General features: G+C 49.8%; 2 protein-coding genes across 2 annotated transcripts in view; one reads left to right on the top strand and one right to left on the bottom strand.

Moving 5' to 3' along the window:
• EXTL3 (exostosin-like glycosyltransferase 3) overlaps positions 1-627 on the top strand; it is a 34,123-nt gene extending 33,496 nt beyond the window's left edge. The window contains exon 5 of the mRNA XM_010022630.1: positions 418-627. Within this exon, the coding sequence (XP_010020932.1) occupies positions 418-627 (210 nt within the window). The remainder of the gene's footprint in view (positions 1-417) is intronic.
• A 10,803-nt stretch (positions 628-11,430) lies between these two features.
• Positions 11,431-13,580, bottom strand: part of INTS9 (integrator complex subunit 9) — a gene marked incomplete at its 5' end in the record, with an annotated part of 35,006 nt that continues 32,856 nt past the window's right edge. Inside the window, 2 exons of the mRNA XM_010022631.1 lie at positions 11,431-11,894; positions 12,818-12,955. Of these exons, the coding sequence (XP_010020933.1) occupies positions 11,718-11,894; positions 12,818-12,955 (315 nt within the window). The remainder of the gene's footprint in view (positions 11,895-12,817; positions 12,956-13,580) is intronic.

Raw genomic sequence — 13,580 nt, 5'->3', positions numbered from 1 at the left:
GGGGGTTGGAACTGGATGGTCTTTAAGGTCCCTTCGGACCCAAACCATTCTGTGATTCTGTCTGTAGCCAGTGAAGGGGAAGGAGTTCCTTTCTCAGTCTTTTTTTTCTGAAACAGCTTCTCAAATGTTAAACCAGAAAAAGGTAGCTAAGCATTTTTAGGTAATCGTGCCCCCCTTTATGTCTCTGCTCTGACAGACCACATCCATCCTCACCTGGACACCCTCCAAGGCAAGCCAGAGAGCTGGAAGAACACAGCCAAATCTGTGCCCTGTCACAGTGACAGTCTCTGGCCTGTCACACAGGACATCAGCCAATGTGGCCCCACTGTGCAATGCATTGGGCACAGGCAGGGTGTCCCCCCAGCCAGGCTACTGTGGGCAGCGTGTCAGTGTCCATCCTTGTCCCTCTCATTGCAGGTGACCTCCCGCTGGACTTTCCGCTGCCCCGGGTGCCCTCAGGCGCTTTCTCACGACGACTCTCACTTCCATGAGCGACACAAGTGCATCAACTTCTTCGTCAAGGTGTACGGGTACATGCCCCTGCTGTACACCCAGTTCCGCGTGGACTCGGTCCTCTTCAAGACCCGCCTGCCCCATGACAAGACAAAATGCTTCAAGTTCATCTAGCAGCGGGAGACAGCCGGGCACTGCCGGCTCTCCGAGCTCCGGCCGAGGCGGGTGACGGAACAGGGTGGCTTTTCTGATGGGGCTGCGAGTGCAAAATGCCTTTTGCTATTGACTCCGGCCTCCCTCCTGCGGAGCAAAAGGGACATCCTGGATTTGGATGGGCACGTTTCCCTCTCCTTTCCCGCTCTGCCCACGGCAACTTGACCGAGCGACAGGGAACAGGATCTCACAGCTTCTGTAAAGACACTCCCTAGGATCGTACACTGAGGAATGGCACGTTGGCTGGTGGCTCTGCCCCTTCGCTAGCCAAGGGCAACCATTCTTTTTAATTATAATTATTGTTATTTAAAATGAAAGTGGTTTAGATTTGCCGCGTGAGGGTTTTCATTTTTTTTTAATCCTTTTCTTTTTCCCCCATTACTCACCCTATTTTCCCCTCTGGACCTGTCTGTCCGCTTGAGGGGGGGACTGTAGCAAAGCCAGGCTGGAGGTGTTTTACTGCAGAGAGGTTATTCCAACATCAAGGCAGCTCCAGACATTCCAACATCAAGGCAGCTCTGGTCACCATCATTGTCCCCATCCTTTCTCCCATGGGGCAGCCCTTCTCCCCTCTTGCACACCGTGTGCCCTGTGGCTACTACTGAGGACTTACAGGTGTCGTCTGCTGGTGATGAGCTCTCTGCTCTGCTCTGCTCGCCACCCTCAGCCCTGCCCTCGGAGAGGGGTGAGCGGGGATGGGGTTGTCCCTGGAGGTCGTTCCCTGGCTCCCAGCACCGCACTGGGCCCCAGGCCACAGCCCCACAGGAGTTCGGTTGCTTCCGTCTCAGTTCTCGGTGTCCTTTCCTGCCCCATGGGGCACACAGGCAGGCACTGCTAAGCCTCTGGAGACAGGGAGTGTGTCTGGGGCTTAGGGGTGATCCGTCTGCAGCACAGTGCGGGCTGGCGGTGCCCCCAGGCTCATGAATTCGGGTGGGCTGCCTTGGCCCGTGGTTTTCTACAGCTACTGCAGCACTGAGGGCAGCAGTGGAGAGTCTTGGGGTCTGGCCTGGGCTTTCCACAAGCGCTTTGGGACTTTTCCTCCTGCCCTTCAGGGCCTCATTCACTGGCCCTGGAGAGCTGCTCCAGCAGCACCCTGAGATCGGTTACACGAGCCTTTGCTGATAAAATAAACCTCTTTCCCAAAGCATCCAAGCGTGGACACCGTCTGCCGAGCGCCGGCTCTTCATGGTGCCTGATCCCTGCTGGGGGAGCAGGCACTAGTGCAGCTTTTGGTGCCAGTGTGATGGGTGTCGTGGTCTCAGGGCCTTCTCTTGAGATCAAATTGCATTTTGCAGGGTGGAGGAAGGAGAAGACACTAACCCTAATCTGTGCACAGCCAAGCAGAGCTGAAGTGAAATGCCTGCCTGCCCCAGAGCTGGGGCTGCACCATGGGCTGGGGTCTCTGCTCTGCCTCATCTCTTATCCCCTATCCCGGAGGAAAACTTGTCCACGTTGTGTTTGCCCACGGGCCTCAGAACAACTGCCTTAAACCTCATCCTGCCCTCCCCCAAGGTTAACCCCACCCAGAGCTTTCCCTCAGGGGAGCTGGGAGATGCCGCTGGGATCGTGCTCTTTTCAGCTTGTCCCTTCTTGTGCGATGTTCTCCCTCAGTGCATCCCAGATCCTGGCGGGTCTGATGGGAAGGTGAAACGTGTGATTCACCTCAATGTCCCTGGTTTTCCAAGCCCCGTGCAGCTCAGCATCCCCACGCCCTGCAGCAGCAGGATGTTACCGTGGTTGTGTCTCTGGTGTGTCCTGGAACAGGAGCAGGGAAGGGACCGTCAGCCTCTCCTGCAGCCTGCCCATTGGTTTGGGGTGTGAAGTGGCCTCTCCAGCCATGTCTCACCCACTTTTTCATGTCAGCCCCATGGGTGGGGAGCACCAGCAATTTGCTCCTTGTGAAGGGGAAGGGAAGGGGCAGCCTGTACCCAGCAAAGCCACTGGCTGCTGCCTTCACCAGCGCTACAGACTGCAGCGAAGTACGGATCACAGCGTCTTTTCCTTCCACTCTTCTTGTTCTCAAAACAGAGCACAGGAAAGCTCGCAGTCTCCTTAAAAATGTGACTGGAGGCTCCTGCAAGGCCCCAGAACACCGGGAAGGGTATTTTCTACTCAGACTGGAAACATGGCACTCGGCACCATCCTCAGCATCGCTGAGGGGCCTGACCCTGCTCTGCTGCTGGCTTTAATTCTCCCCTCATTAATGGGTGCCTCGTTAGCGGTGATGCAGTTGCTCACACACAGCACAGGTCCCTGTGTCAGCCAAGGGTGGAGGCAGCTCTGCCTTTCCCAGCCCCCTGCCCGCAGAGCTGGAGTCACACAGGAGCGGTGCTGACATGGATTGCACGTTATAGAAATAGAGCCACTTCTCCGCAGCTTCAGCATCAAAAATCTTGAGGGGAATTTTATTATTCTGCTGAGAGACGGTAGCACAGGGAGCCTGGAAAAGGTGGGAGTGATGAGAAGTATTTGCATCATGGGGACTTGGGAGTCACTGAGCCTCATTGCTTTGGCTGCAGCTGGAGCCAGCAGCAAGCCCGAGGCTGGGGGTTTCTTCTTCCCATTGGTGCATTTCAGTTCAAGGCCAGTGGAGATGTAGAGCTCAGCGGTGGAAATCCAGATTGTTCTTCCTGCGCTCACCTCTTGCCCAAAGTGTTTGGGTTTTGGAGGATCCCTGGTGCTGCAGTAGCCAGGGTCAGGCTTGGAGCCCTGTGGTTGAGTGGGGAGAGGCTGCGTGTCAGATCATGGTGCATGTCATGGGATGGTTTCCTCCTTGTGAGGCCCCCTGAAGGGAAAGGATTTGGAGGTGAAGGGGTGCTGTGCGTTACTGGTGGCAGCTGCTCGGGGAGGGACATGCTGGGCAGAAGCAGTGTAGTGGGAGATGGAGTCCCATAAAGCCAGCAAGAGCATCTTCCCCACACGCCGGGCTGGTGCTGCCATTCCCAACCCGCTGCTGCTGTGGCTCTTTCCCAAATCTCCCTGTATCACTTTGGAGTAAGAGACTCGTGATTCACACCCCAGCTCTCTGCTCCTGAGACACCCCAGGATCTGAGCTGCCCTTGGGCTTTGTTCCACCATCAGGGAGGAGAAGGGCATTTCCAGAGAGCGCTCCTGATGTGCCCCTGTCCCTAACCTCCTCCTCTGCAACCTGTCGCTCTCCTGTGATTCCCAGGGGATCCCAGGATAACTCTGAAGCTCAGGTCAGGTTGTACAGCTTATCCCAGCTCCAGCACAGAGCAGCCCAGGACACGCGGTCTCTGCCAACCCAGCCCCAAGGAGCCAGGAAGGCCTCTCAGCGGCTGCGCCTTTCCCAAGGGAAAGGCCTTTTCCCCTTTCCCATGTTTCTGCTGCTGCTCCCAGGGCCGGGGGTTGCAGGTGCCAGGTGCGGAGTGAGGTTTTTTGTCACATTCACTGTAAATAGCATCGTCTGCGGTGACACGGAGCCCCTGGGCCCCACTGGTGTCACACAGCCCCTGTTCCCCCCGCGCCGTGGTCGTGAACCTGCTCCGTGAGCACCAGGTTTGAAGTGAAACCAACAAAAACTGAGAGGAAAGAAACACTCCATCAACACGAGCACAATGTCGAGTTTTTTGTAAAAGGATCCAATAAATGGAGAGTTTAACTTGAGAGTGCCTGGGTGTCTGCTTCATGGGTGGCTGGGGGAGAGGGGTTGGGGCCAAGCAGTGCTGCTCTTGGGGCACCCTGAAAACACAATCAGTCACAGAATCAATCACAGAATCCCAAGTTGGAAGGGATCTCAAGGATCATCTTTCAACCTTTCTAGGCAAAGCATGACCTAGATGGCCCAGCACCCTGTCCAGCCGAAGCTTAACAGTGTCCAATGTTGGGGAGTCACCACTTCCCTGGGGAGATTATTCCAATGGCTGATTGTTCTCATGGTGAAAAATTTTCCTCTCATGCCCAGTTGGAATCTCCCCAGGATTAACTTGTGCCCATCATCCTTCATCTTTTCCACGGGACTCCTTGTAAAAAGGGAGTCTCTGTTCTCTTTGTAGCCACCCTTTAAATACTGGAAGGTGGGGATAAGGTCTCCCCTGAACCTTCTTGTCAGCAGGCTGAACAAGCTCAGCTCTCTCAGCCTTTCCTCACACATCTGCCCAGTCCTTGGATCATCTTTGTGGCCCTTCTCTGGACCCTCTCCAGCCCAGCCACATCTGTTTTATACAATGGGGACCAAAACTGCACACAGTATTCCAGGTGCAGACTGACAAGCACTGAGTAGAGTAGAGCAATGACATCTTTATCTCTGCTGGTGATGCCCTTGTTGATGTTCTCCAGCATTCTGTTGCCTTTGCTTGCTGCAGCCACACACTGTTCACTCTTATTGAGCTTGTGTCCCCCAGGTCCCTTTCCACAGAGCTGCTCCCCAGCCGGGCAGATGCGAGCCTGTGCTGCACCCCTGCACTGTGCTTATCCAAGGACACTTGTCCTTGTTGAACTCCATAGGGTTCTTGTTAGACCACTCTTTCAGCCTATCCAGTCTGTCCTGCAGGGTGACTCTCCTTCCCAAGTGTCCACTTTCCCACTCGCTTCCACTTTGCCTTTTTTTCATTTCCCTATATGAGGGTTTGTACCTTGGGATGGGGGAACAGAGGAGAGAAGAAAGGGATAAATGCCCTTAATAATTCATTCCCTTCTACCAGGACAGAGGGCAGGAGAAGTGCTTTACACTTTCCACTCCACTCCTCCACACTAAGTGCCCTCAAGGTTCCCTTGCAGATGACACATTTCTCAATAAAAAGCAATTTCACTGATGTTGCTTCCCGTGTTTCTGCCCATCAGTGCCATAAAAGCAACCAGGTCCCACGAGATGGAGAGCATCACACCTTCCCACAGCCCAGCCGTCCTGAGACAGGTGGGAAGAGGGAAATTACTAGGTTTGATTTGGTCTTTTTGCCCCCAGCTGGAAATGCAGAATAACCATCCTGCTGGACATCAGCAGCAACACAAAGCCAAGGTCACTTTGGGGCCATCATTCCCAGCTTGGTTAGCTGACCGCTTCTCCAGGGCAGCCTGCGGACCCTGGCACCACTTTCCTGTTTAAAAATCAAGAAGAAAAAAGGCTTAAATTCAGAAGCATGAGGTGTATGGGGGGCAGGACTGGTGGGGAACAGGGAGCAGCTCAAATCCCTCCAGCCAGGTCCTTTTCTGGAGTGCATTGCTGGGCCTGTCCCAAGCGGAGCGCGGCTGTGCAGGATTCACGCCTCCACTTGCTGCCTGCAGGAGCCGTGAGAGGCTGTTGGAAGGGAAATGGCATTTTTATCCCAAGCGTTTTCAGAAGTTATTCTGGAGTTGTTTGGAGGCTGAAGAGTGAAGGGCTGGGGCATGGCCATGGGTGCCCGACAGACAGTGAGGGTGACCCATCACCTATCTGCTCCCTGGGTCCTGCTTTCAGTGAAGGGAAGACTTTCAGTTGGAGGGGACCTACAAGGATCATCTAGTCCAACTGCGTGACCACTTCAGGGCTGACCAAATGTTAAAGTTTGTTAAGGGCATTAGGAGCCCTGGTCTTGGCTTAAAACTCCTGGGCACAGCAGGGTTTTGCCCACAGTGCAACCACATGGCTGCAGGATATAAGGAAGGATATTGGGGAAGCGAACCACGCATCATCAGCACCTGCAGCCACCCCGTGGCCGACAGCCCCATGCTATAATTGAGAGGCTCAAAATAGTAAATATTAAGAGCAGCCAGAAGGAAATGAGCAGTTATTAGCCAGGCAATTAATAAAAGACCTCAACTGCACTCAGTGTTGTGCCTGCAAGGGAAGGATAATTGTCACTGTGTGTTTTAACCCAGTAATTTAATGTAGTAATTAAAAAAGAAAGAAAATAACCTTGGATCAAGCACCACCCGTTCTTGTGACCACCAGCCTGGGGCCCAGCCCGGCCCGGGGAAGGCAGCGAGTCCTGGAGTAGCACTGTGGCAGGAACCCAGCACAGTTTGGTTTTTCTTTTCCCTTCAAGAGTGAAAAACAGAAGGGAGGTTGTAACACCCATGCCTACCACCTTGATTTTCATATAACCCTCACCATTTTTGTTACCACGTATCCATCAATATCAAGAAAACCATAATAATGCAAAGTTTTAGCAGGAGGGGGCCAGTGTTTGCACCTTTGGTTATTGCTGCAGTAGGAACTAGCTGGTTGTTAGATAGGAAGCTCATGCTAACCCTACAGCTTGGCCTAATTGCACTGAATTATGTTCTGCCTCAGGGCATTCACTCACATAGCTTTAATTACCAGCAGCAGCCCAGACTTGCTATGCTTGAGCTGGAGACATCATCCCTCTGTGTGCTCGGGGACAAGGAGAAAAGCTTGTCCTGGGGACACTCGGGGGCAGCCTGTGAGAGAAGATGGAGGAATACTTTAATTTCTGGCTGTAGTCAAGGCAGAGCCTTTAACCTGCCAGGAAAAATGCAGCAAACTGATACTGTGAGTTCTAAAAGAGGAGTTTGGGAAGATCACTGCGTCTTCAGGCTGAATGAATCCCTCTTGATTTAGGAGCCTGCTGTGGTGCTGCTCCCATGCACTAGTCCACAGGACAGACGCAGGATGAGGCCCATGATCTCTGGCCCTAACAAAGCTGTGCCCAGGGCACATTACTTGCCTCTGGTTCCTGGTGAGGGCTCACCTGAGCTCCTGGGTGGCATCCTGTGGCCCCAAGTGTCCTCATGGGAGAAATGCTGTGTCCCTACGGGTGAGAATCCCCCAGAGCTGCCTCCTCAGAACACAGGTCCCCGTGGCATGCACTGGAGAGCAGGACTGGGGAGGTTGGCTGTCACCCCAAAGTCACAGGAAGAGACTTGGCTTGGTAGTTGTGGGCCACAAGACTTGGTGATAGGTTTCCAAAATGATGGGGCCCAGGTGGTGGGTTTCAAGTGATGGGTCCTTATTGATGAGTCAGAGGTGGTTGGTCCCAGGTTCATAGGTCCTGGGTGATGGCTCCTCAGAGAATGAGCTCACAGTCCAGGGGTCCCAGGTGATGGGTCCCATGAGATGGGCTCACAGTTCATGAGTACCAGGTGATGGGTAAATGGGGACCTGTTTGATCCAGCTTACCTTCCCCATCATGACCTACCCAGGCCATGATGTGCAGCTGAACCCCAACCCTCCACACTCAGCTGCCCCACTCTTCCCAAAGGCTGAGCTGTTGGTGGGGCACAGACCCAACATCTTGCTCCAGTTCCCTCTGTTTATCATTCCAAAGTCCCCAAGGAGGTTGCCCTGGTGTGGTTCAGGGCACTTATCAGGTGGTCAGGTGACCCCAAGTGCCACTGACGGCATCTGGGCATGGGGGATAGCATGAGCCTGGAATGAAATGACTTGGTCCAGTTGTTTTTATTAAGGCTCACATTAATAGAAAGAAAACACAGCATGCTTCACTCCGTCCAGGAATATCTGTTCCATAAAAGCCATCCAAGTGAAGAAAGCCAATTTTAACCTTTTCTCTGCATCATCCCCAGCCCCGGCTGCGCTGCAGGAGCACACAGGTTGGGAAGTGCACTGAGAACTTACCACTTGCCAGGGGCCAAGGAGCAAAGCAACTGCTTGGGAAGCAGCTCAGCTGCACCCATAGCTGTTTGCATTTGATTAGGGGAGCTGCAGGCGGAGGGCAGTGAAGCGCAGCATGGGATGAGGGGCTCCCATGTCACACGAAGTTACAGGGGCTGGGGATGGCCACAGCCCAATGACCATCACACAGTAGCAAAAGGGATTTTATTTTGTTCCCTTGTGAAATAATGAGAGTGAAACCAAGTACCTTTGCTGTTGTTTGTCCGTTGAAGTGTGCAAGTCTGGTTAGAACATGTTTTCCATCCCTCCCCCTCTGCTTGCAGCTCTCCTCGGCTGCCATGGTTACCTCGGCAGGACTGACCCAGCCCGAAGAAATGCTATTTGTTTTCCTTTCTCTGTGCAGAATGAACAAGCACTTGTTTTTGCTAGTTTAATTAAGATTTTTCATTAAAGACTTTCCCTCTTCCTTCCCCCCCGTCCCCCCATTTATTTTTCAAGCAGGCACAGGTTTTCTGTTTATAAGAATTGAATCAGTTTTCAGCTGCTGGACTGGAGCAGTAAGGAGTTTTCCTGCCCAAAATGACAAGAAGAAAAATGTAAAAACTTCTAAACTCATTTTTTCCCCCCCAGGAGGGTGGGAAAGCCTTTGGAAAGTCAATTAGCTACCAGATGACCTGATAAAATATTGGCTGTGTTACTGATAGGAGTCAGAGCTTTGCACCTCAAATAACCATTTTCATGTAACAGCCCAATCAAATCAGTTGCCTTTCAACAGTGAACCAGGCTAAAAACTAAGTGTTGAGATTGAGTACAGGGCTAACCCTGTTAACAAGCACAGCAGCCCACTCCCAGTTTCCGAATTATCTTCAAGCCACTGCACTTTTAATATGATGTCTGCCATAGCAGCTTTCAGCAGTAAGTCTCAAGGCAGCCTGCGAAGGGGGATGGTACCATTTCTATTTCATGTAAGGGGAAAGTGAGGCACTGAGCCAGGACCACATCCAAAAGCATCCATCAGAGGCAGAACTAGACTGCATCTCTCTAGTTCTGTCACGTTAGGCAGCCCTGAGAGATTTCCATGGGTTTATTTGGCCCAGTCACTAGTCACTCCTGTGGAGCAGTGATTGCATCCAATACAGTCTGTCTCACTCTTCACATTTAAATATTTCCTTAATACCTTGAGATCTGTAATGCCTGTGTCTAACCTGACTTTCTGTATGAGGAGGCTGTGCTGGATGAGTACATGACGATGTTATTCACCCCTGATGTGCAAAGCTGGTTGGACTGCATAACTTCAGCACAGACAGCAAATCTCTCTCACCTTCCTGCCCTTCACACACCTGCAGAGTCAGAGAAACACAGAGCTCCATTAAATCTTTTAAGTCAGTGAATCAGCAGCCCTGTTACTGCAGGGCTCCATGTCATATAACCACATAAATGTCATAGAAATGTCCCCTATGTCTCAGTACCCAGCTAGTTAAGCTCTTGGGTTCTGCCTCTTGACCACAGGTAGCTGCAACTCACCCTACCCCAGTTGAGGTCTTCTTGACTCTTTGTACCTGGGCTTCAATGCTTCTCAGTCATTGGGCCATGGGAACTCGCACACTTGTTCTTTGCCCCAGGATAAGCAAGGTCCTCTCTGAGTCCTCCATGGAAGCACAATGACTTTGGATTTCCTAACACTCTGTCACTCCAGCACAGCCTTCACCAAGCGGAAACTGCTGCCTTCATGCTCTGCCCACCAGCACACTACTGGGAGACCCGTGCTTGGCCATGGGGGATGCACCAAGCACTGGCACACAGCCTTGGGTCTGGTTTCTTAAAGCAATGAATGAAGTCCCTTATAACTATAAATGCAAATGAGTATAATTACAAAATAAGGCTCTGGAGCACTGATCTGGGTAACAAGCAGAGGTAAAGATGCTCTTGGGGACTCATATGACCAGGCCCTCTCTTCCCTTTCCCCTTACCTCAGCTGAGCTTATCACATGGCCTCTGCATGTTAAGAATAATCTCCTTGGAGATTTAATTACAAAGTGAAATATATCCAACTCTTTTATTCTGTTTTTGAGTGATGATAAAGAAGCTGAGCTACTGCAAATGTTGTAAACTCTTACAAGGATTAATGCTACTGCAACAAGTTTTTTAGCACATTAATGGTATGATTTCTCTCACGCCCATGACATCTACAGAAAGCAAAGGCACGGACACTGTAGTCTGTACATCTAATTGCACAGGAATCCTTAATGCATACAAAATGTGATGTGGAAACAGCAATAGCAAATAGTTTTTATTACAGAGCTGTTCTTCTACTGCCTTAATCTCCCCAAAGCTATAAACTGAAGGAGTAGTTATATTTTACAAATGTGTATAGACACACAGAAGCAGATGTGGAAGAGGCACACAGATGCTTTTATAAACCACAGAATGTGCTTCCTCCTTGGCAGTCTTACTATGCTTTTTATTTTTAACACCAAATAAATACAAAGCAATCTAATAAAAAACAAACAGCAGTAAATCTGAGAAATAGGTTGCTTTTAAAAGCAATACTATTAACTAAGTTTAGCCCCCAAATATATGATTTGGGGAGTGAAAAACCTCCCCTGGTCTGCAGTACAGATGGCTTTGTGTAAATGACTCAGTATTTCAGCCACGATTTGGGATTGTGGGGGCTGAAAGGATAGGGTTTTGCAAGGTAGAAACAAGAGGCACTTAAATCTCAAATGTTTTTCATGAGCACTAGATGTTTAACTACTTCATGTACTTTTGAATGTACCTTTCTGAGGTATTTCCTCCACTGCTGATAGAGGAACCCAGGAGAAACTGGTCTTTCATGTGTCTCAGTGAAGAGCCTAGAGCTGGGTGGACTAATCACCAGATGAGGCTGCAGCATCAATAAACATCTTGCATTGCTAAAACATGTATCTTGCCACTTCCAAGCTATTTTACATGTCCAGCATAGCCCCCTTTTCCTTTTTTTTTTTCTTAATAACCTTTACTTTTCTCATTCCTCTTTGTGCCAGTGAAATACACGTACACAATGTAGATGACGGACAGACAGGAAATCGGATCTGGTGACTGGGAAGAAGCAGTGGGAAGAAGAGTAAATCTCTTCATATCCAAGCCCATTGTTTCAATATTCCTAGAGAGTTTCCTCAGGTAAAGGACTGGGACATACGTTGCTGAGTGGGTCACACAAAGAAATGTCTGTGTCTGCAAACAATTTCACCCTGACCTTGTAAATACACACTCTATTTACTCTGCAGTTCATATCTCCTGTAAGATTCAAACTCCAAATTTTACAGAACAAGAATCCCCTCCAAAATACTCCAAAACCAGTTAAAAATAAAATTAAAAAAATAGATATTAAAAATACTTCCTTGCTTCTCCATGAAGGGGAAGGTGGCTTCTGGTCTCTGTGAATCAGTAAATTCTTTCTCTCCCTCGGGTCACCCTCTGGAAAGGTCTTAGCTCTGGTGCCCTGGGGTCTCCCCTTGCAGAGCAGCATGATGTCCATGAGCTAAAATTTCTGCAGGAATTTGAGAACCAGGTCACGCAGTTTCACCCTCAAAGGTTCATCGTTGTCACAGATGATGTGTGTGGAGTCCTCCTCAATCTGAATGAGGGTTTCTGCTTCCTGGAGGAGTACGATGTGGCCCTTGGCTGTGTCCTCCACCTTCACGTCACTGAAACCATGCTACATGTAGCGTTGAGGAGGGATTAAAAGAGAGATGTTACTACAACTCAGGAAAACAGAGATAAATAACTAGGGCACAGGGGGATGAAGAGGGGAAAATGGCTACGAAAAAGAGTGCCAATGCAGACATCCTAGATCTCTGGGATTTGCAGAGGAAATACAGACAGCCCCTCATTATACAGATGGATAGGCTATAGAAAAGGGAAGCTAAACCAAACATTTTCCACTGCAATTGCAAAATCTTGAGAGACAAAAAGGACAAATGGCTCCTTTAACTACAGAAATGACTGTCTGCTGACATTACTGCCTCAAGATGATAGTGGAGAGCTACTGAACCCCAGAGCAAGCTTCCTCACAGACAGTCCTGCCCTTTTTCCTGATAATTTTCTCCAAGGGGTCCCACAGGCGAGAACAGGGCTCCACAAAGCAGTAACCAAATGCCTGCAAGTTCAGCCACCAAGCCCCTGTCCTGCAGCTCCCCAGAAAACTTCACAACAGTGGAGACATTTCCAGGAGCTCTTCTTCACTCGCTCACCTCATTTTCACAAAACTTGTAGCAACTTAAATACTTTTAAGACCTCCCCCCCACTGTTTAAATTTATTGGAAATCAGCTGATGAATGCAAAAGTCATACAGGGAAAATTCACCCACCCAGAGTGGCCCCAAAAGCTCTACTTCCATGAGAAACCGGGAGGAAATGACTGTCAGGAAGCCCCTGTATCAGGACATGTCTCCACAGGGAACTATTCCCTCCACACTCAGTGCAGAGATCCACATTCCCTGAAGTACTTTGCTAGCTTATAAGCCCTTCTCCATTTCAAGCTACACAAACATTATTTTCCCCTTCTCTGCTAGTAAAGCAGCACATTTATGAGATTAGTAGAAATCTGCTTGAACCTCACTTGCCACCAAAGACTTAATACCTTCTCGAGTGTCTGCACAAACTGGTCCACAGGAATGGAGCCACTCAGCAATGGCTTCAAAGGTTTACACTCTGGCACATCATCATTCACTCGCTTCCTCTTCTTGCTGGCGGGAGGTTGTGGAGGTTTTGGAGGGAGCTAATGGATGAGAAGGTGCACAGTAATGCTGTGAATCACATCAGCTTATTATAATGTAGCTGGAATAAAAAGTACATGAGATAGGAAAGGAATACTGATTTTGTTTTCTGGGACTACAGGGAAATATTGCAGTGCTGTGCTGAATGGAAGAGGAGAAACCCAGCCTCGGGCTTCACTGCAGCTCTGCACGCACAAGCCACCATTTACAGAAATAAATCAGCAAGTTTAGTTCCAATCTCCATCATCTTAAAATTTCTGTCAAATTCAGTTCTGTTCAAATTTCTGTCATGTTAAAAGGCCTGTCTGACTCAGTTCAAGACTGAAGCTTTCTATTTTAGCATTCACGTACTCTGTGATATTTTCTAGGAATCATGCCTTAACGAAGTCAGTACCTTGAAAATCACACTCTAAAAGATGCAACAGGTTGAGAAACAGGCAAATCCAGAGCAAGTAACTACTCAGGGAATGAGAAGAATGGATAATTTATTTCTCACTGGCCTCAGAAAAGTGAGTCATTAGGAAGAACTTGAATACAGACAGGGAGGCGTGAGAGATGCTGCAGTGCCTGAAAAAATCACTGAAGTGTGACCTGGGTATAATTTTGTGCTGCTTCAGAAAGCTTAAC

The sequence above is a fragment of the Nestor notabilis genome, unplaced genomic scaffold (assembly GCF_000696875.1).
Source record: "Nestor notabilis isolate BGI_N333 unplaced genomic scaffold, ASM69687v1 scaffold3729, whole genome shotgun sequence".
Lineage (NCBI taxonomy): Eukaryota > Metazoa > Chordata > Aves > Psittaciformes > Psittacidae > Nestor > Nestor notabilis.
This window is presented reverse-complemented; position numbering and strand designations above follow the sequence as displayed.